This window comes from Prunus dulcis, chromosome 4 (genome assembly GCF_902201215.1).
Source record: "Prunus dulcis chromosome 4, ALMONDv2, whole genome shotgun sequence".
Lineage (NCBI taxonomy): Eukaryota > Viridiplantae > Streptophyta > Magnoliopsida > Rosales > Rosaceae > Prunus > Prunus dulcis.
The window spans coordinates 5,843,652-5,866,060 of record NC_047653.1 but is presented as its reverse complement, the minus strand read 5'-3'; the positions used below and the strand labels follow the sequence as shown (position 1 = coordinate 5,866,060).

The window sequence follows — 22,409 nt, the reverse complement described above, 5'->3', positions numbered from 1 at the left end:
ACTAGGCTTTACCCAAACTGCATCTTGGCCTTGTTACCAACCAGATTTCATGTGGGCTGTAAACAAACTTTTTCATTTTCGAAGAATAAAAAAGTTGAATATACCGGTAGTTACTTCCCTCGCATGATATAATTTCCAATTTCGAGAGGATTTACTTGACACAATTCGACCTAAATTCCAATTATCTAAATACCATCTAAGTTAATTTCATAAATACTAATCACCCTTCCTTTTAAATTCTTTTTCCTTTTTTCTCACATATACTTTAAATATTGAAATTCAAAAAAAAAATTTCTCATATTTGCTTAAGCAGCCTTGACATATTAAATTAGGTAACATAAAACCAGAAAATGTAGTTACATTATATCAGCGTGTCAAAACTTTTATTTATTAAATTCTTTTAATCATGCATACATCAACAATACCTTTTCACAAAAATAATTATTCTTTTTTGTTTGGACACAAAAGTAATTATTGCTTGTGGATGAACAAAAATAATGTGAAAATAATGTAATTATATTTTTTAAACAAATAATATAAATTATACGGCGGTAAAATACACCGAAGTAAATTTATTTGACAAGTGACCGATAAACACGAAGCTTTCATTGTAGGAGAGAGAGGATTTAGGTGGCGAATACAATTCTGCCACCAACGATAATACAAACGAATTCAACGACACATCGCCAATTTTCTTGAAACCAGGAAAAAAAAAATTCAAATAGGAGAAGAAGAAGAGATCTCGATACTATGAAAAATCGAGATTAGAAATTTAGAAGACACCGGTCCCTCTCTCTACTCTTTACTTTTTTATTTACTCTTTTTGCTCTTCAAGCAAGAAGAAGCTTTACTTACTCAGAAGAAGAAGAAGGCTTGAGTTCAAAGGCAGCATAGAATCTGGGTCGTCTTGCTCTCCAAGTTTATATAAGTCGGCGCTTGAAAGTTGGAGCCTTGAAGGCTAGATTTGGGCTCTCAGAGTTGGGGATTTTGAGAGTATTGTATTCATGGAGGAAGATTGCTGCGCCACACAACTCATCTATGGGGATGGTCAGTTTAACTCCTCTGGGCTCGACAGGTTCGTCAAGGAAGTGAAGCTTGCTGAGTGTGGACTCTCCTATGCTGTGGTTGCCATCATGGGTCCTCAGAGCAGCGGTAAAAGAAAGCTTTTTTACTTTAATTAATTTAATTGATTGAGCTTGAGCAATATTGGGGTAATTAATTGCCTATGAAATCACAGGGAAGAGCACTTTATTGAACCATCTGTTCCACACTAAGTTTAGAGAGATGGATGCATACAGTGGAAGGTTAGTTTCTGAGGTTTTCAGTTGGTAATATACTCAATTTGCTTTAGAATAGATGCCAAATGTATACATGTATGTATTTACTTCAGGAGCCAAACAACTAAGGGTATTTGGATAGCCAAGTGTGTTGGCATTGAGCCTTGCACGATTGCCATGGATTTGGAGGGTACCGATGGTAGGGAGAGAGGCGAGGTAATCAGCTTTCTGTTAAAACCCCATTTGTTCTTTTTTTGGCGAGGGATATAATAAGAGCTATTAATGCCTAGTTCTATTCACATTTTAAACTTCTCATAACTTCTATATGTAAAATGTAGTTGTTCTCAGATTAAATCGCCCTTCATGCTTCCTCAGAAATTCTGTTATTTTCCAGGATGATACTACATTCGAGAAGCAAAGCGCCCTATTTGCCCTGGCAGTTTCAGACATTGTGCTGATAAATATGTAAGCTTGTTTTTTAGTTTATCTTGGAACTACCTGGCTGATAACGCACATTACTTTGCATAGTTGATGGGCATATATGTAGTGGTTACCTCCAATTTGTAAGTGGGTTGTAACTTGTTCTGGTAAGTGTTATGTCAAATGAGCAGACGTGTCTATTTAAGATTGTCACATGCATTGGTATCTCGTGTCAGTTTGTTTTAGCAAGACAAAGTTATTTTCAAATTGGTTTTGAACATCTATATTCCTAGGAAAGAAGCTTCTGATATCATTTCATTCTCAGTGAGTGTTTAATTAGGACTTTGCCCTTCATGAAAACAGGGGCTATTCACATTAGGAACTTTTAATTCAGAGTCCTGAAGTTGTTTGACATTTGAAGATAACAGTATATACGTAGGCTCATAGTGACAACCATATACCGTCTACATGACTTCTTATCTGGAAAGTCATGTCAATACATATTTTTTGATTGCACATATACATGTAATTTAAAATTAATTTAAGATATTAATTGGAGATTGGATTATATATAGGTGGTGTCATGATATAGGTCGCGAGCAAGCTGCAAACAAACCTTTACTGAAAACAGTTTTTCAGGTACCCTTGAACCATGTCTATATCTCTACTATCTATTCATTTAATGTCAGTTAATGAAATTCTGGTTTTGAATGTATATAGGTCATGATGCGCTTATTCAGCCCCCGTAAAACGACGTTGCTGTTTGTTATACGTGATAAAACAAAGGTCTGGGCATACTTTTTCAGCTAATTAACAGGATGTATCTAATTATGTTACCTTTGTGCAATATTTTCTTGTTCCATATTAATTTTTTTTCTTGTTTGTGGCTGTTTGTTTAGACCCCGTTTGAATATCTAGAGCCGGTTTTGAGGGAAGATATACAGAAGGTAATTTGTCTTCAACGTTATGTTTTTTTTATCCCTTAGTTGTTTTTTTCTTATCTCTCAGATATTTTAAATTCTGCAGATATGGGATGGAGTTCCGAAGCCCCAAGCCCATAAAAGTACCCCCTTCAGTGATTTCTTTAGTGTGAGATCTTTTATATCCTTCTCTACTCTCTGACAGCCTGTGTTCTATTTAATGTCCTCATTAGTCAAAGCTTATTGTTGCTGAGTACAACATTCTGTGACGTGAAGGTAGAAGTAGTTGCTTTGTCCAGTTATGAAGAGAAGGAGGAGAAGTTTAAGGAGGAGGTAACCCCTCTACTATCAGGAGCAATTCGTTATGTCCAAAATCATATTGGCCATTATATTTCTCTTTTTGTGGTTTCCGATTTCTGGGGAAACATAATCGTTTGATTTCCTTCACATCAGGGGAAACATTTCTTATATTCCAAAGTAAATTTACTGTGATCCTTACTGTTATGGCCTGTATCATGCAGGTTGCTCAACTGAGGCAACGCTTTTTCCATTCTATTTCTCCAGGAGGGCTTGCTGGTGATAGACGGGGTGTTGTCCCTGCCACAGGATTTTCCTTTAGTGCACAACAGATTTGGAAAGTAATCAAAGAGAACAAGGACCTGGATCTTCCCGCTCACAAGGTTTCTTAGTTTCTTTTCTTCCCATTAGAAAATTATTTGTGGTCTTCACTTCTCATATGCCTATGACATATGCATAATACTTAAATGATTAAATTAGGTTATGGTTGCTACTGTTCGGTGTGAAGAGATTGCCAACCAGAAATTTAATCAGTTAGTCTTTGATGAGGTATGTACTCATTTATCTCCATTTTTGAGATGCTTAGCCTTCTAATATGATCTATAAGGTCTTATTGGTCATTGATTGGATGAATATTATTTAGGATTGGTTGGCATTGGAAGAAGCTGTCCAAACGGGTCCCGTACAAGGTTTTGGTAAAAGGCTTAGCTCCATCCTAGGCACCTATCTTTCTGAGTAAGTTTCACTATGGTTTAAAATTCCAAGGTGAACAAGGGGTTGCAACTGTCTCTGTTTGTTATTTTCTTTTAATTCAATGATGAAAGGAGAGGGATTTGGTGGAACATCTAATTACGAGAAGAAACACTATCTTTCCTTTCTTTTCCCTTTAGACAGCATTTATACTCTGCACCGATTTCGTTTCTAACTTACAAAGCATTGTTCTTCATTTGTTTCATTGTAAAAAAAAGACTAGGAAAACCTAATACCATTTAAGTGTTGTTACTTTTACTCTCTTAATTTAAAGTTTTCTTTTAATTCAAAAACATGTGTTAAAATTGAATATATATTGGTGGAGAAAGATATGAGGAAGTACATACACTATTAGATGCTTAAGATCATTTTCTCAGGTTGTAGTAGCTTCACGTGATCTGATTATATTTGCTTGTTTTCAGTCATCCCCCCCGGCTCTCTCTCTCTCTCTCTCTAAAGTAGTCATGAGGCTTTTTATTTTGCAACACTCTCATTCCCAGCCATATATATTAGATTTTTTGTTCTGATGAACCACGCTTGTGTGCCTTATTTAAGAGCTCCATCTTCTGTATTTCCACCAGCAGAAAGTTAATTTTGTCAAAAAATAAAACTTCTCCTAATGTTTATCAAAAAAGATAAAACTTCTCCTAGGTGATAGTACTTATGGCGCGACAATAAGTAATTTTTTTATTATCCTTCAACTGCTTGCAAGGAAGCAACCAAATGCTATGAGTATGATGTAAAGTTCTTAATATTTGATGGGCCAGACATTACTCTGTTGGTTATTTCACACTATAATAACAAAGCAACCAATGTAGCCATACTGCTTTTCAGAGAATAATTCTTTTTATCTGTGTAGTTTTGGGTAGTATAGTGTATCTCCATTTTATGCTGCTATTACCTTATATTTGCAGTAGTTTTACATTGTCATTGGATTGATCACTTTAAAAAAAAATTTGGATGCATTTTTCACATGTTACTCTGTCCACTGGTTTTGGCTTGACTACTAAAACTAGCGAGTAGTGTCTCGGTGTTGAGGGATTCTTAACGTGTGTATATGTGCTTATTTTGTGTGTTTACTATGCGTAGGAAGTTTAGTTGTTGGTGTTGTACTTTTTTTAATTCTGGCTTTATTTCTATGTCTTGATCTTGCTTATGAATGATAGATATGACATGGAGGCCGTCTACTTTGACGAAGGAGTAAGGAACTCAAAACGACAATTGTTGGAGTCAAAAGCATTGGATGTATGGCTACTCTCTCTCTCTAATTTAACAGAGTTTGTAGTTAGGTTTTCAGTTTCTTAGACAATTCTTGGAAAATAGGGAAGTCATGATTAGTGGTGGTTTTTTCATTTTTAGAAGCCTCCGAATTAATTGCTCTACTGTTGACCCCAATGTCAAAATGAAGGGCATGATAATGAAGTGTATTGGCAACATAAATTTTCTCCTTCTGGTAGTCCTGTCAAATAATTATGTAAAATAAGCTGCCAAGCATCATTGCTGAAGCTTGACTCCATCTAATAATTACATACGAGAAGTTTAAAGTGACTATAGAGCTTGCTTGTTATGTAATACTCAAACAGTAACATTGCCCGATCTTTATAGTTCAGGTTCTCTTCAAACCCAAACTAATTAATGTGCAGGATGAATTTTGTATCGTCGGTTTTGAGAATTCATAGCAGCCACTGATTTCAATTATCATGCTTATTTTAGCTTAAATCTTGTTTTCCTATGAAATTTCCAGTTTGTTTACCCTGCATACACGACCATGCTGGGACACCTACGCTCTAAAGCACTTGAAGATTTTAAAGTGAGGCTGGAGCAGTCGTTAAACAAAGGAGGAGAATTTGCTTCATCTGTTCGTACCTCTACCCAGTCTTCCATGCTTGAGTTTGACAAAGGATGTGCAGGTTATAGAATTTTTGCAGGTAATTAATATGCTTGTCAACCAAAAAATCTTTGTTATTACTTATCTTTTATGCTCTTTCAGATGCTGCCATACAACAAGCTGATTGGGATGCTTCGAGAGTCAGGGAAAAACTTAAACGTGATATAGATGCTCATGCATCATCCGTTCGTAGTGCAAAGTTGTCAGAACTGAATATCAATTATGAGGTAATTTTCTGATAATGGAGTAAAGTCTTGGTTACACGCCGGATGATACTTTTAAAGTTATGCTCATATTATTTGTTACTCAAAATACTCAATTCCAATACCCTTTAATTTTGCAGAAACAACTTTCTGCATCTTTAACTGGACCTGTAGAGGCACTACTTGAAACTGGTGGAAAGGACACTTGGACTTCAATAAGAAAACTTCTTAATCGTGAAACTGAAGTTGCAGTATCGAAGTTCTCAGCTGCAGTTGCTGGTTTTGAGTTGGACAAAGATACATCTACCAAAATGATGCAAAATTTAAAGGATTATGCAAGAAATGTGGTTGAGAAAAAAGCACGAGAAGAGGCTGCAAACATTATGATCCACATGAAGGATCGGTAGAGAATTAATCAACAAACTTTCTCCTTTTTTTCATTGTCAGTTTGGTTGCTTATCACCTTTGTTAACATTTCTCAGGTTCTCGACAGTCTTCAATTATGACAGTGATTCAATGCCTAGGGTTTGGACTGGGAAAGATGACATTAGAAGTATTACCAAGGATGCCCGCTCCGCGGTAATTATTGGAAACTTTTATGGAAGTATAGTTTATCTGTCTATTTGTGTTTAAGTGATATATTATTGTATTTTATGATCTCTTTCTTGCAGTCTCTAAAGCTTTTGTCGGTCATGGCTGCCATCCGCTTGGAGGAGAAGCCAGATAATATTGAAAAACTTCTCTTTTCTTCTTTGATGGATGGAACTGTTACCGTTTCATCTTCGCAAGATGGGAGGATAGCAGCTTCTACAGATCCTCTTGCCTCAAGCACTTGGGAAGAGGTACACCATTAATGCGTTTTGGTTTCTCTGTATAATGTTTGTATGGTCAAACTGGTTTCTTATTTAAGGTTAACTTTGAACCAGGTTTCATCAAAGGATACTTTAATTACTCCAGTACAGTGCAAGTCGTTGTGGAGACAGTTCAAGGCAGAGACTGAGTATAGTGTCACTCAAGCTATTGCAGCCCAGGTATATTTTTAATTTCTTTTATCTTAAATCTAACTTCAGTAGTGTAATTGTTCTTATTATCATTAAAATGGTGTTGCATGAAGAATAAATGGATTTTATTTTTCAATGTTTTGCAAAATTTTAAATTAGGAAGATATGGATATTGGAGTATGCTCTTGCTAAAGTAATGGGCAACTAGTTGTAGGTACTTGGAATTAGGATGTGTGCATTGTCTTCAGATGACATTTCTTTGTTCTTATTTATGTAAATTAGATTTTCTTTAGTATTGAAACAAAAGATTGTATATATGATGTTCCAGAACATATGGAAATCTGAATATTGAAAAGTGCACAAATTCTTGACTTTTTAACGGCATAGTCTCATTGGATCAACTTATTTTCAAGTTCAATGCATTCTTGTTCTACAAAGGGGACCCTAGCATTCTAATATTGTTAACAAGCTCCCTACCTTTATGCTTAGTAGCTCAATCTAATCCGGCAATTTTAATTATGCTGCTGTTTGCTTTTGTTTTTTCAGGAGGCTCACAAGCGGAGTAACAACTGGTTGCCTCCTCCATGGGCTATTATGGCGATGATTGTTCTTGGTTTTAATGAATTTATGCTCCTTTTAAAGTAAGTTTATTAAGAGTACTAGGTTCTCCACATTTGTTAATTGCTTGGATGTCCCTAAAGTCTCTCCCATCTGTTAATCACGTGGCTTTTCCCTTCAAATGAAACAGGAATCCTCTCTACCTCATGGTTCTATTTGTTGCATTTTTAATTTCAAAGGCCTTATGGGTACAGATGGACATTGCGGGAGAGTTCCAACATGGCACTGTGAGTATATAATTGAGTTTTTACTGGAATTTCCTTGTTTAATCGGGGTTCTAATTTTAGTTTCCTTTTTTTGGTGTAAACAGCTGTCAGGAATACTATCTATTTCATCGAGGTTTCTTCCAACTGTCATGGATCTTCTAAGAAAACTTGCAGAAGAAGCTCAGGGTAATCCAGCACCTGAAGCACCCAGGCGGCCAGTATCTGTTGCTTCCCGGAGTCATAGAAATGAAACACCTCCGCCAAACACAATATCAAGTTCAATTCCTGAGTCATCTGTGTCGTCTAATATCTCGTCATCGGATGGTGACATCGAATACTCAAGCCCTCCCTTGAGACAAAGGCGACCTATGAATGTTCAAGAAGTTGAACCGTTGTGATGTATATGCTCTATGTTGTCTGTAACCTGTGTATCAAATTAGAATTACAACGCTGTTGTCGCGTTAGTTTTCTTACTTTTTTGATTTTATTCTTGTTCGCAGTTGATGAAATAAATGGGGGTTGCTGAATACCGTGGTCTTACAAAATAGTTTAGCTGTTATTGATGTTTCTAGGTGAAGGTAGAAATTAGATTGTAAAATCTGTGCACCACATATTTCTAAATTTATATGGTAATGAAATATCATTTAAAAACCTTTCGTCTGCTTTCTTGAGAACTTTTTGTCTACTTTTTCGTCTAGTTAATAGTTATTATGCAACTGAGCAGGAACTTTCTCTTGACTAAAACAACTCTAATTTCAAGCTGACCTGAAAATCTTGACCAAAAAATATTGAAAAGACCATTTTCGTGGGGTTTGAGTTGAGCAAGTCTCTACCATTATGCAGTTGGCCAAAAGGAAGCACAAGTTGTTCGTTTGTGATTAAAAAAAAAAAATTTATAAAAAAAACATACAGAAGTGAAACTTGCTCATCTCAACTCAATTGCTATTCCTTAGTTCAAGAAGAGACTAGGAAACCAAAACCTTATATACATTGTGGTGTTGTCTTTTGGTATAATTTTTTTGGTTTTTGCTCCTTTTGTATGAAAATGTAATCATTCTCTGGTTCTGGGCTGATACAAGACAAATTTTATGGAAAAACAATTGTCTGCCGGAAATTTTAACCATTAAAAAAAGTGAGGTACAAAATTAAGCACGAGCAAGATCCCTCAACTAGGCCCGTGGACAACATTATGGTCTTTTCTCCCTAGACAATCATCTAATTATTGTTCAAGGTGTGATACATATGTTTTATATGAACATGAAATACATAATATTAACGTTGTGTTATCTGCATGAAGTTCCGGAACATATGGAAACACTTAATATTGAAAAATGAGCGAACTCGACTTGGTAACGGCAAGTAAATGTTGTCTTGTATTTTCTGCAAAGATAAACCAACATCCTAATATTTTTAACAAACTACCTGTCTTTACGCTTAGAAGCTCAATCTAATCATGCAAACTTATGCATGATGCTGTTCGCTTTTGTATTCTCAGGAGGCTATTATGGCGATAGTGGTTCTTGGTTTCAATGAATTTATGCTCTTTCTAAAGTAATTATAGTCGTTCAGAGTGTACTGATCAGTTTGTGCACACATTTATTTAAAGTGCCTATTGCGGATGCTTTTAGTTGTCTAGTTATTATACAATTGAGCATGGAAGTTTCTCTGGACTAACACAGCTCAAATTTCAGACTGACCTAAATATGTATCCATAAGTTTGACAAATTGCTTTATACGATTGAATATTTTCTTAGTTGTATTGCTGAATATTGGATTTGGCCATAAGTTTGAAATGATATATTTTGGCCTTGAATTTGAATGTGATTTTGAGTCACATATTGCATGTGGCGATGTCTGTTTGTTGTTTTGGATATTTTGTCGGTGTGTAGTATTCTGGTTCTCTTGCGTTGTGAGCGATATCCATTATGTATTGTCCGGTCATCGAGCAGTGCAAGTATACAGTGACATTCGGGTAACTCTCCGCCATTGTTTTACTCGATTATTGCAACATGCTGGTGTTTTGAGAAATAAAATTATAACTATTTTTACTTAGTCGGGAGACCAATGTCGTACATGTTGCTCATCCCTATAACTGCATTTTCTTATGCATGTGATGTGAGCCTGAGGAGTTGTGTGGTAAGGACCTAACAGTAGCGACACTTTGTTTGATTTTGTGTAATTTTGATTTCATTGTGACATGACTCGTATTAAATCAAAATCAAAATTTGATTATTTTGGCCCACCTTATGACTTCCGTTTCCGCAATATTTACAGTACTTTATTTTTTTTTTAACTCAAATACCTTACGTTCTATTTAGAATTTAGTTTTATGATACTCAGTTCTAGCATTATAACATTGCGTTGTAACTGTTACAGGGGCGACCCTGAGGGTATGCAAGCAGTGGCGGATTCATGAATTTTTCAGAGAAAGTGTAATTTTTAAAAGACTAAAAATTCACAAAGAACTCAAGCAAGGTCCAAAGTTCAAGTCTAATATCCTTGTAGTGTGTTAAAAAAAAGGGCTAAAAATTCAAAAATTAATTTAGACAACCAATGCCCTTAGAATTTAAACAATACTAATGTCATTCATAATTCAAACAAATAAGAGTTCTACGTGTATTACTAATTGATTATAGTCTGTATACTGTATGGAATATCAATTAATATGAACAAAATCAATGCCAGTGACACAATTAGTTTACCAAAATTCATATCAAATATGAACAAAATCCATGTCAATTACATAATTAATCTAACCAAAATTAATACCAATTAATCTAACCAAAAGCACATGTGATTTGGAGGTTACGAGATAAAAGTACATGTGATTAAAAGTTTGGGATAATTTTCAGTGAATTGTTTGGCACACATGAGTTTCTTATGAATTTTTTAAGTTAGGCTGATTGGAAATGGACATGTGTCAGCTTGCTATTGGACCATTTAAAAAAGAATCAAAAGTGAGAAGAGGGCAGAGTCAGTCGGACCATTTAAAAAAGAATCAAAAGTGAGAAGAGCGCAGAGTCAGTCTTCTTCCTTGAAAAACCTCTGCAACTCATCTATAGTTCTAGAAAAATTTCGAAAATTCATAACTTTTGTTGTGAAGCTCCAATTGATAAACCGTTTTCTCCTACACACTCGTGGGATCGAGATCAACAATCTAAGGAAAATATTAAGGGTCTCACACAACAGCAAACAAAATAACATCTTTGAGGCATTTAGTCGAACAATTTGTGGGCACTAGCAAATGGGCAAATTCCGACATCCACAAGGAAGTTTCCGGAGAGGGGAGGTGCATGCACCTCCTTGCTCCTCTGTGGATCCGCCAGTGTATGCAAGTGGTGTCATTGCACAGGGCCCTTGGTTTTTGAGAACCCCCGAAATTTGTGTGTATAATATATATATATATATATATATAGAGGAGCAAATTTTTGACACAAATACGTTTCTTGATGTGTGATATAATATGCTGGTTGGCTTTTGTATTATAAAGAAGAAAGTGGCTTTTGTTTTTGCTAAATGGGGTTATTTAGGCAGTTGTTTCTGTCCCAGTAACAATATAGAGGATCAAATGGGGTTTTCCTCCGCGCAACTCCAAATTTGGTAATTTTTAAGGTGAAAAAATAAAAAATAAAAACCAGTGGTCATGACTCATTCTAATTAAGCCACTGAAGAAATCCCAAGAATCTCAAATTAATGCCCAAGATGCTAAAATTTTACTAATCTTCACTCATCATCAAGCATTCCTGAACAATTGACATCAGAAGTTGACTGCTTTTTATATTGCACGCAGTAGTTATTAAGAAACTAAAACAGCTATTATAAGGTGAAGAAATTACAAGAATGCAGATTAGCATGTAATTCTGTTTTAACCCTTTAACAGATCTCTTTGGGAACAAAAATGCCGTTCTGTTAATAGGTTCGCAGAAAACAGAACAAGATTCGATTTCATGGCCTTCTCTTGTTGCGTAGTTTAGTGATGGTCAGGTCTGCTCCTCCAAACCCATCCATTGTTGCATTTGCTGAAGGGAACTCAGCTCGAGCCGTCAAACTACAGGGATTAAGAAAAATAAATAATATTAATTAGCCAACTAGACAGAGATGGTGAATAAGAAATCAAAATGATAGTGAATAAGAAATCAAACTATAGCATCATCTCAGTGGACTTTGGTCACAGCATGCACATTTCCTTAATGATACTTCAAATCAGAATACGATTGAATAAAAGGATTTAAAGTAATTTGAAACAGGCAGGAATTTGTTCTGAGCAATTCTAAAATTTTCATTCCTTTTGTTTGCACTTTAACCAATTATTCCAATTTTCTAATCAAGTGCTGAGGATGAAATAAGTCATACCTAGTATTTTTATATTTGGAAAGGACTAACACCAAACTTTTCTCCCAACCTAAGTGGCACGGTTTCATACTGAAACCATCCTTTCAAAACATGCATGCAGACTGGTATCATACTGAAATAAATAAGCCTTCACCTGCTTCTTAAAACAACACATGGCATGCCCACTCGCTCAGCTCCTGCTACACCAGACTGGCTTCCTGCAATAAGAACACAATCGCATACTGGTACTCCAGCATTTTCTGCCCCAGCCCGCAAGGTAGCAATGACCTTCTCTAAGCTGGAAAACAATTAAAAAGTCAAATAGTGGTTGGAATCAGTACAAGCAGAAAAGTAATTTGGTGATAGAACAGACAATATATTACCCTAATCAATCATATGAGCAAGAATTAATGGGCCATCTGATAGACGCTAAAATACTCAAATTGAGATCAAGATAAGTCATTGCTAAAAAGAAAAAAATAATAAAAGACATGAACTTGCTCAGCATTTCCTACCATAGAAGCAAAAATTAACTATTAAATATATTCATATCATATGGTGCATTATTTCAGGTCTTCAGCACTAATGTAAGCAGAATCAGACATAAAAGTGACAAGTTTCTCTTTTAAACCCTGAACATCAGAAACCCCATAAAACAAAAATAATAGATAGACACAAACCAATCCTTGAAGGGATCAAATTAGCTAACCTTTCAGATGGGGTAGTATCAATCTCTACATTCAGCTTTAGCAATGATGCAACCTCCTCTGCAATCCTTTGTTTCTCAGCAGAAACTGACCCAGAAAGCAAGAAGAGAGCCCTTTAGTACCCAACCTTCTGCACTGAAAAAATGTATATCACAAAACATATACATGACTATTAACGCGAGATAAAGAGCCTACCTGCTTTTATTGCCTCCTTAGCTAGTTGCTCATCCATACCAGAGGAAAAGTCGTTACTATTTGCTAATTGGCCATACAAACTCTGATCAACCTCCTTATCTCCAACGATCTTTAGCTTTGAAATTCTTTCCATGCCAAGCTTTTCAGCAATTGATCTAACATTTATAAAGAGATAATTGGAGTATTAGCTTAGTCCTAAACCATGCATAAAGCATGCTGAACTAGAACTCGTAGGATGGTGGTAAGGATTAATAGATAGTATCAGAAGTCCATCAAAAGAGACTAAATTCATTAAAGTATTTATTAAGCAGTAGAAAATCATATCTTCATGAAGGCTATGAATGGAACTTTATAAACTACTCAGTTTGTCTCAGTTTACCTGAGACAAGGTGATCCCTCATGAGCAGGGTCTTGAGCCTGTTGCAAACCTCATTGGATAAACTTATGGATTTTTTTTATATCTATGTTGTAGCAAGGGTAAAAGTTATAAATCAATAAACCTTTTTAGGCTAGCAACAAGACACTAAGTAACTAGTCGCATTTGTCAGTTTAATCTGTGCTAAAAGCTAAAAATTCCCAGCAGCCCTTGGTAGCCGAAGCGCAATTGCTTACCTTTAAAAAAAAAAAAAAAGTTATCCAGCTTATACACGTACGTATGTATGTGTATATGTGCCTGTCTGTGTGCTCTTATTTACAATTTTTTCCAAATTATTATAGTATTTAAGTAGTAAACAAGATGACGTCTCCAAAAGCAACAATGGAAAATTGTATATACGGTCAGGCGACTTTAGAAATAGAAATTTGGAAGAAAAACAATTTGCACTTATAGTCATAGCAGCAGTGCATTTATAACGTCTCCAAAAGCCAGAGCATGTTGGTAATCGTCTAGAAACTTATGAACAAAGATAAACATAAAAACGAGAAGAAAAATTGTTTGTCATTACCTGGCAATTTCATCCCCACTCTTACTATAGGCTGTCAGAATGACCACAGGTATTCCTTCGTTGTATGCATCATCGATAAATCTGCAAATGAAAGGAGAAAACAAGTGTAACTGTTAAATACTCATGGAGAAAAAAGAAATTCACAAATGGGCAACCAGACATGGCATTCACGAATATATGAAACCTCATGAAAACTCAAGTGAAATTATTATCTATAGTATGGTTATTCTTACTTTCTCTAGATTTGGGGTTATCAGTTTATCTGGACCATAAACCAAAGTAATTTCAAATCATTTTGATTAGTCATCGAGAAGAATAAGACGCCTGACATGTCTAACACGTCGTCTTAGCCAAATTTCTGAGAACAGAAGTCTGGTAGAGAGTTTTAGAAGTAATATAACAGCACTTTGATATGTAGTGGTGGCCAAGCCAGCTTCAATTTCATATCGTTCCTTTGCCAACATTTTAGCAGGATCTTTTAGCATAAATGTTGATCGTGACATTAGGAAAATTTTATGCTCCATGTATTTGAATATTTTGAGAACCAATAAAAAGGTTTAGCACATGGTTTTGGTCTAAGCTATTCATATCTGAAGAAGTAAAATATCATGTCGAAATTTAGTATCAGTAGTATATTTGGTATATGATCATAAAACTTATAAAATATGAAGGAGAAAAATAAGGTAGCATACAGCATAAAACCCATTGTGACTAATATTTTACGAATTCGAACAATAATTATGATATTCCAGATAATTCTTCACTGCAATAACCTTCAATTTAAGTCTTAGAAAGCAACACTAACCACAGAACCACATTATATTCCTATGATCTTAGAGAATTAATTCGAAATTTAATACAGACTTTTTAAGTTTCAAATGGATTAGTGATTTAGAGGGAATACAAAATTAGATGCATAATTTACAATTAACTAGGATGAGAAAACTTACTCTTCAACTCCAGGTCGTAAAGGTAAACTTTCTGACATCAAAAACTCATCCATCGCAATTTTCTGTAAAAAACAAACCAATTATTATTAGCTACTTTCATTATAAATAGGGCAGAGCTAAAAGATTGTGTGATCATATCTCAGTAAATTTGAAGCTTTGCATGATTTAACTACATGCTTAGCCATTCTTTCATCACTGGAATAATTATTTGAACTGAGATAATACCCGAACATCCATACAACACATAATGTAGGTCCAACATCCGGAATAATAGTGTTATATTCCGTTCGTCAGATTAAACAAAATAAGCTATCAAGTGAAACCAGACTTTGAAGTTATCTCAGAGAAGCTATTTCTTTTGTGTAAAAATGATATAATTCACAGGTTCAAGAGGAACATAAAAATTCTAATTCTTAATTTTTCCTAAGCTACTTTAAAGCTATGGTTATCTATATTCGGTCTGCAACTTATCTATATAAAAATAAGGTTCTGTTGTTTTTAAATCAGGATTGCAACTTACCTACCCTGGAAAAATATACAAACAGTTCTCTTAACATAGGAAGGGGATTATAACCGAAAGCAGATTTCATCTCAGACCTGCAATTATAAATTCCGCCATATTTTCGTTTCCTCCATAGTATATGCAACTATATGATCAAAATGGTGATTCAAACACTATAACTTCCATTTGTGCATATCCTGCTTGCCAGTGGAATCCTCAACATTAAGGAAGCTTTGAAACGATCAGTGATCAAAAGTTTATCAACCTGGTAAACTTGAACCATGCAGCCCAAGTAAAGCTAATTAAATCCTAGTAATATACCTTTTGTGTTAATGACCTAAGTCTAGACTTGAATCTCAGTTGTTAGATCAGACATCAATATGAGATGCATTCCTAAAACCTAACTTAAGCCCTTAATTAGACGTCATCTTAGATATGAAATACCTTGTTTTGCAGAACCTTTTTCACAAATGACGCCTTCTCACTTGTGGGCAATGAACTAGGCCAACCAGTCTGCAAGACAGATCATTGATTTAAAAGAAAAAGATACATAATGAAGGAAATTTTCAAAGAACTACCTTAAGCATTCATACTTTTCAAAGACAACACAAGAGTAACACACCCGATTGAAATACAAATTCAGCATCTTTTCCTCATCACCAGCACTCTTCCTGAAAAATTAGCATAAACTACCGTGAACAACCTTAGGCATAAAAGTTGATAAGACCTTAATTAATCCAAACATTTTCAATTCTTTTTTTCAAACCAAATAAGAAGAAAACAAGACAAGGCATAATTGTGCAGCAAAAAAGCAATCTGAGGCAGAACTTTGTGATTTTCCATATGTAAAAAATTTTATGACCCAGTTGCAGACACGGCAATGTTATTCAACTCACTCATATGTAAAAAAAAAAGCTTGAAGCAAGTCAAATAAATTACTTAAAGAAATAAAAGAACCATGTTTACAGAGAATCTTTTACACATAATTTTTATTTCACACCTCAGGAGGTCCAGATAAACAGGTTCTGTCCAACTTGCACAGTCAAGCCCAAGCTTTCGAAATGCTGACAATATATCACAAGAAGGCACGGTGAGATAAACACATAAAACCCATACTCAACAATTAGCTATTGAATTCTTTTACACAATATGCATATACTGACTGCATTTGCTCACCAGCATTGAAGGTTTGTCGGTTCCCCAAGCGGTATGCATCCATAAGGACCCTGAAATAAAGACAATGCGTCATGGAAAAGTCTTCAAGAAATCCCAACACCTATCGAAAAAACGATGCAGCAAACAATAGCTCCAAAGAAACAAGAAAACGCGAACGAGAAAACAAATTAAACAAAATGCTTGAACTCGAAGTAAGAGAAAAAGAAAATATCACCCGTCAACTTCAAGAAGAACTGCGAGTTTCTGAGATGGATTCTGGTCCTGGGAGCCGGAAATCGAGCTGAAAGCAGTGAAACGATCGCAGTGCTGACATTTTCCCGGGAAAGTCGAATTTCTCGGGAAAGTGGAGAAAAATGGAAGGGCCAAGCTGAGATTGTGCTTGGATGAAGGCCATGAAGCGAACAAGTGGGTGTAAATGGCGTTGGCTGGAAGAATGAAGGTTGAAAATGGCTGAGCTCTGAGAATTGAACAAGAAGCGAATTCCATGGCAGTTGGTCTGTTGGCGTCCACGGTTTGTTGATTTTTAGCTGTCTGTGGAAGGAATAATCAGCTTTATAGAAAAAGCTTTCTTTGCAACGAAATGACTTTTATGCCCTTATACTCGGGCCGGGTCAACCCGGGAAAAGCTTAATTGGAATTGGGCCTTGGACACAAAATGCTAACACCGTTGCTTAACAGCCTAACCATCTAACGGAATTAAAAACTAACTAAACACGTGGTTAGCACGTGAGCTAACGACCCCCGACTCCAGCTGTCTTCAGTCAGCAGAATATGCCGAGGTGATGATGACGTGAGCAAAAGGTCATAATTATAGAAAATAAAAATAAAATATTGCACGCAACCAACAATCCTTATCTCGCTACTCGTGTGTTGGAGTATTGAAGTTGCTAACGTAAAAATAAAATAAAATTTTATGGAAATTGGAAAAGTCAAAACGCATGCCGTCGTTGATCACCTGAGTTTTCGGGAGGACTTGAATGTTAATTATTTTATGCAAACTGTCTCAATCCATAGATTGAAAAAGATTTCTTGCACTGTTTTAGTAGTTTTGGTCAGCAAAAATTAAGTTTCTTAATTTGGAAATACACTTCTTTAATTAAAAGCCATCACTCCGGAGAGTTTAATCTGACTTTATATGCTCACCACATCAATTCATCCATTTTGTCTTACTAGAGCTTTTAACCTGCTTGTCAATGTTAACAAAAGAAAATTCTTTCATTAGTCTTTAAGTTACTTATTATCACGTGGAAAGTGAGATAGAGAAAAAAAATTATTCATTTCTAACCCTGCTTAGAGACTTAGCAATGGAGTACTGTCTATGACAAAGATGGGATGGCAGATGAATTCAAGGTTTAATTTTCCTTATACATTTTTTTTAAATTTTAAAAGAAAAAAGGAACATAAATACTTTAGAAGCTTCGACGTGAAAGATAACAAATATATATGCCTTACTATAAACTTATATTATTAATCGGTTAATTTGTGTATAAATATGTAATTCAGGTTTACAGTCTATTAATACATTTATCTCATAAAACAAATAAATATAGCAAAAATACATTATAACTTGGCTATATGTAATGTAAGTATGATGATTTTGGATAAGGATGACTTAAACGATTCATGGTGTGTATGCTCCAACTTAGTTAGCTAGCCTACAAACGTACATTGATTTCTAAAATAAGTTATCAAGAAGATATTATGTTTCAACCCCAAAATTAATTAATTAATTAATTAATTTCAATAATTATACATATATATATATATATATACCATGAATTCTTGTCGGTTGAGTACATACACCGATTTGGGGAATTGATACAACTAGCAACCGTCGATCAGAGAAATGAAAAACCAATCAACAATCGGTCAAACAATCTTGGCAGCAGCCACCCAAATCACAATTGGCATACATAAAGTATAATTAAAGGAAATGAAATCTGTGTATGAACCTACAAGTAATGTTTATAGGTTTAGATCAAAAGTCGCTTAAATGTATCTAACAAAGTTGACCTTTTTTGTAAAGATCCTAATCAAGTTAATTTTTCCAGGTGAAAGATTTTATTCTTCGGTTACATGCATGTGTGTGTGTGTATATACATGAATAAATAATTTTATATACGAAATCCAATTATTGGGCCTTAATTTAAGGATTTCTCTGTACATGAATGCATGGGGTGATGAAAATGACATTAACCACATGTATGAGACTTAGTACAAACAGTTTATAATAAGGTAATACTAGTGAGACGGTATTACCGTCGCGTGATGTTATTAGTTTACTAATATTATACTATACTTTAATATGTTCGTCATCTACTCATTATAATTAACACCTAAATTAGTACTATACAATAAGTTTTTTAAAGCGTCTACATTGCATGCTCCGAAAATTTGACAAACCGAAAACCAGTTTCTCACTCTCAAATAGGAAATAAACATAGGGTTGCGGTTTACATAATCGCCACAACTAATAAATGGCAAATTTAGTCAAAATTGTTCCTTTCAATGACTACTCTTCCTTTAATTTAGCCAACATTTTCAAAACCAATACGTCACATTGTTTTATTTCTCTTTCACTTGGTCCAAACATCTGACCCAATTGAAGACAATCATGAGATGATAGTCGCGACCTTTTTGTTCTCCACCCAAAACTGACAAATTCATCTTTTTCAGTCAAGCACACGACTTTGACCAAAGCACTCTCTTCACACTATAAGAAGGTTAATTGGCTTTAAGCCCTCAAATAAATGGATCAGAAAACGCCAATAGGAAGAAACTATACAGAAATGGAGGTTCAGAATATGATGAGTGATTCAAACAACATTAAGGAAGATGCAAATTTGCTTCCTGGGTATCGTTTTCATCCCACTGATGAAGAGCTTGTGAGGTTTTATCTTCGGAGGAAGGTGGAGAACAAACCCATTCGTCTAGAACTCATCAAACTTATTGATATTTACAAATATGACCCTTGGGATCTTCCAAGTATGCTCCTCTCCGTTTCTCTTCATTTATATTTAGATTTGATGTAGATAACTTCTACTCAATGTTTGTTCATATATATGATTTTGGTTCTCCATTGTTGAAAATGCAGAAGCTAGCGGCATTGTTGGGGGCAAGGAGTGGTACTTCTTTTGCAGAAGGGGAAAGAAGTACAGAAATAGCGTAAGACCCAACCGGGTCACAAAATCAGGGTTTTGGAAAGCCACTGGCATTGATAAGCCTGTATATTCTGTTGGTGACTTTCACAGTTGCATTGGCTTAAAGAAATCCCTAGTCTACTACCGGGGAAGTGCTGGAAAGGGTACCAAAACAGACTGGATGATGCACGAATTCCGCCTTCCGGCTAGTTCAAGCAAGGATGACACTTCTAACATCAAGAACTATACTCAAGAAGCTGTACGTTCTCTTTATATAATAACATATATGTTAAATAGCTATTAGATTCTCTCTTACTTTCCCGTTTCTTAATTATAAGATATTTGGCATGTTATGTTATCAAACTATGAATTTAGACCACACTTTCAATCCACCTATAATCAATACTTCAGATGCATGTTTTTGTTATTCTCTATATATAAGAGATGGTATAACTAACTAGTTCTTTCATATAATTGCAGGAAGTTTGGACACTTTGCAGGATTTTGAAGCGAGATAATAATTATTCTTGCAGAAAGTATGCATCAAATTGGCAAAAGGCAACTTCGAATCCAAAGCAAATTGTGGCTGACTCAAGTTCTAAACCATGCAGTCCTGAATCGGATATAAGTTTTGGTGCTTTGGCTGCTAATAAGGATCAATTTGAAAGGAGCCCTATTTTCTATAACGATCATGTGTACGAAGGAAACCGATTTTCCGCAGGTGATCAGCTGAGCTTAAAAGGTGAAGTTGATCCAATGGTGAACTCATACATAAGCTTTTCGAATCCAAAAGAAGATGAGATGTTAACATCAGATGGAAACTGGGATGAGCTAAGACCAATGGTCGACTGTGTTCTAAATCCATCACTGCTATATAGTTGCAGGTAGTGGAAACTATTCTCTCTAACCTTGTCGTAGTTAGTGGATTAGAGACCCATAAAGAATGAGGACTACGGTAGGGTCTTGTCTCCATGGTTTTCCCTTTTCGCTCTTGGATATGTTAATGCTTCTCTACATGAATAATATTATAACTTTTTCCATTCTGTTAAGATATATCCAGGGGCGGCTAGGTATAGACCCGAAGTTGTCATGGTCTGGCCTCCTCCGTATAGCACTTTCATCATAGTAGTTTGAACCTTTAAAAAAAAAAAGCCACCATAAGCTCTTCTTCTTGTTCAGAAGAAATTTAAAAAAGAAAAAAAAAAATTATGTATCAGGGGCACACATAATTAATTATTATGTTGAAGTCAATGTTTCTGTATGTATGACTTGGATGTTTTATATATGGGTGCGTGGCAAAGGTTGGCGGCCTTTTTTTTTCCTTCCTGTTCTTGGTCCTGTATTATTGGCTTTTAACTTTTATGATCATTTGGCATGTAGCTTGGGAGCAGCAGTTTCAGTTGCACCCCTTTAGAATGGGAGAAGTTATTATTTATTCTTTTGACTATTCGTTTTGATTTTGTTGCGTATAAATCAGTCGCTCTCTTTAGTTTGACTAAATTCGTTCAAGCTAAGATAAAATTTCAATGGATGTTTGGTGGTGAAAAGTTACATGGGGCTATTTTCCTCCCTCTATTACTCAATCAATAGCTAGAAAACCGTGAAATGTTTGTCTCAAAGTCTGTTTTATAAAATAAGATAAGATGGAAAGAGAGAGAGAAGAAGAAGAAGAAGAAGATACCACACACAAATGCCGGCAGATACATTAAAATTTATTCTAAATGAACCAGTAGAATGATTAGAGTCCAACTCTCACCATTGTGAGTAAGAAGAATATATATATATATATATATATATATATATATATAAAATTAAAGTTTGTGTAACGCTAGATGTCACATGTACTCACCACGTTCTCTGACTATGTTTATGAGACTGATTTGTACATATAGGTTTTATTCCTGCCAGAGATGTGATCAATAAATATAATACTTATATATAATTTACTCATGACAGTCGCTTGACAACTTCCTTCATCAAATCAGGGTTGGCACGTTGGAAAGCAAATAGCTCGTCGAGTGAAATGAATCCATCGTGATCCATGTCGATCTCCTCCATTCTTTTACGGACTTCGTCCGGCGAAAAAGAGCCAAGTGCCGTGAGTGCATCCGCGAGCTCAGTCAATGAAATCTTGCCATCACCATTGACATCAAAGCGCTTAAACACACGCTTACATTCAGCCTTAGCACTTTCATCAGCCATTATGTTTGAATTGTGATTCTAGTGTCAAATTTTGTTCTTGAGTTTTGGTTTTCTATTGAATTTGACATGAAAACAAATAGCTGAGAGATTTATGTGATCAATTCAGAGTTGGGTTGTCCTTGGACCCGGTATTATTGCTTAGGAAACGGATCATGACCTAAAAATAAGGAAACCTTATTGATCTTAGACATAATAAGGGTTAAGCATAAATTATAGGTCTTTTGTGGTCATCACACTTTGCATGACATGACCTGTTATGAATATAAATTGAAAAGAAAAAGTGTTATATTTATATGATTAACTAGTTTTATGAAGGTAAAAGTTGTTGAGGGTATATAACATTTTTTATTTTATCCTGATTAATGGATTTTTAATTATAGCCAATCAAAGTTGAAGATTTATGCAATATAAAGTAGCATTTGTTGAATTTACGTAAAACATGTATTAACCCCTCCGCATGAGCTTCTGCATCTGCGAGAGGCTTTCTTTTTTTAAAATTTAAATTTATTTTAGAATTAAAAATAATAATGGATAGTTATATCTCATAAAAATAAGATTCATTATCTAATATTTCTTTTAATTTTAATTTTTTTAAATATAAAAAAGTGTGAATTTACCATATTATTCTCATTTAATTAATAATTTCAATTCTAAATGTTTGCATTAACCAAAGACATTTTA

The 22,409-nt window shown here is 35.0% G+C and overlaps 3 protein-coding genes across 3 annotated transcripts; 2 read left to right on the top strand and 1 right to left on the bottom strand.

Moving 5' to 3' along the window:
* The first annotated feature begins 634 nt into the window (after positions 1 to 634).
* Positions 635 to 8,236, top strand: LOC117623871 (protein ROOT HAIR DEFECTIVE 3 homolog 2). The gene is made up of 22 exons (XM_034354879.1): positions 635 to 1,152; positions 1,238 to 1,304; positions 1,391 to 1,493; positions 1,672 to 1,742; positions 2,273 to 2,336; positions 2,418 to 2,483; positions 2,597 to 2,644; positions 2,724 to 2,786; positions 2,894 to 2,950; positions 3,139 to 3,297; positions 3,395 to 3,463; positions 3,558 to 3,649; positions 4,831 to 4,909; positions 5,409 to 5,574; positions 5,655 to 5,779; positions 5,896 to 6,158; positions 6,238 to 6,334; positions 6,427 to 6,597; positions 6,682 to 6,786; positions 7,303 to 7,397; positions 7,505 to 7,601; positions 7,685 to 8,236. The coding sequence occupies exons 1-22, from the start codon at positions 1,005 to 1,007 to the stop codon at positions 7,976 to 7,978; spliced, it is 2,499 nt and encodes an 832-aa protein (XP_034210770.1). The 5' UTR covers positions 635 to 1,004; the 3' UTR covers positions 7,979 to 8,236.
* A 3,029-nt stretch (positions 8,237 to 11,265) lies between these two features.
* Positions 11,266 to 16,891, bottom strand: LOC117623748. Its single transcript, XM_034354707.1, has 11 exons — positions 16,601 to 16,891; positions 16,387 to 16,436; positions 16,211 to 16,274; positions 15,833 to 15,881; positions 15,655 to 15,723; positions 14,709 to 14,770; positions 13,759 to 13,839; positions 12,815 to 12,969; positions 12,622 to 12,706; positions 12,067 to 12,210; positions 11,266 to 11,628 (listed from the first exon to the last, which is right to left on the bottom strand). The coding sequence occupies exons 1-11, from the start codon at positions 16,870 to 16,872 to the stop codon at positions 11,526 to 11,528; spliced, it is 1,134 nt and encodes a 377-aa protein (XP_034210598.1). The 5' UTR covers positions 16,873 to 16,891; the 3' UTR covers positions 11,266 to 11,525.
* Positions 16,892 to 19,150: 2,259 nt separating this feature from the next.
* LOC117625995 (transcription factor JUNGBRUNNEN 1-like) lies at positions 19,151 to 20,491 on the top strand. The gene is made up of 3 exons (XM_034357606.1): positions 19,151 to 19,371; positions 19,481 to 19,785; positions 20,007 to 20,491. The coding sequence occupies exons 1-3, from the start codon at positions 19,176 to 19,178 to the stop codon at positions 20,412 to 20,414; spliced, it is 909 nt and encodes a 302-aa protein (XP_034213497.1). The 5' UTR covers positions 19,151 to 19,175; the 3' UTR covers positions 20,415 to 20,491.
* The last annotated feature ends 1,918 nt before the right edge of the window (positions 20,492 to 22,409 follow it).

Bases quoted from the DNA above. Each gene is read 5' to 3' on its own strand.
- LOC117623871 (XM_034354879.1), top strand. From the start codon at position 1,005: ATGGAGGAAGATTGCTGCGCCACACAACTCATCTATGGGGATGGTCAG. The intron at 2,484-2,596 runs GTCTGGGCATAC...CTGTTTGTTTAG, and splicing joins TTATACGTGATAAAACAAAG to ACCCCGTTTGAATATCTAGA. The intron at 3,650-4,830 runs GTAAGTTTCACT...TATGAATGATAG, and splicing joins CTAGGCACCTATCTTTCTGA to ATATGACATGGAGGCCGTCT.
- LOC117625995 (XM_034357606.1), top strand. From the start codon at position 19,176: ATGGAGGTTCAGAATATGATGAGTGATTCAAACAACATTAAGGAAGAT. The intron at 19,372-19,480 runs GTATGCTCCTCT...TTGAAAATGCAG, and splicing joins TGACCCTTGGGATCTTCCAA to AAGCTAGCGGCATTGTTGGG. The intron at 19,786-20,006 runs GTACGTTCTCTT...ATATAATTGCAG, and splicing joins AGAACTATACTCAAGAAGCT to GAAGTTTGGACACTTTGCAG.
- LOC117623748 (XM_034354707.1), bottom strand. From the start codon at position 16,872: ATGGAATTCGCTTCTTGTTCAATTCTCAGAGCTCAGCCATTTTCAACC. The intron at 16,437-16,600 runs GTGATATTTTCT...TCTTTATTTCAG, and splicing joins GTTCTTCTTGAAGTTGACGG to GGTCCTTATGGATGCATACC. The intron at 12,211-12,621 runs GTTAGCTAATTT...ATTGTTTTCCAG, and splicing joins GATACTACCCCATCTGAAAG to CTTAGAGAAGGTCATTGCTA.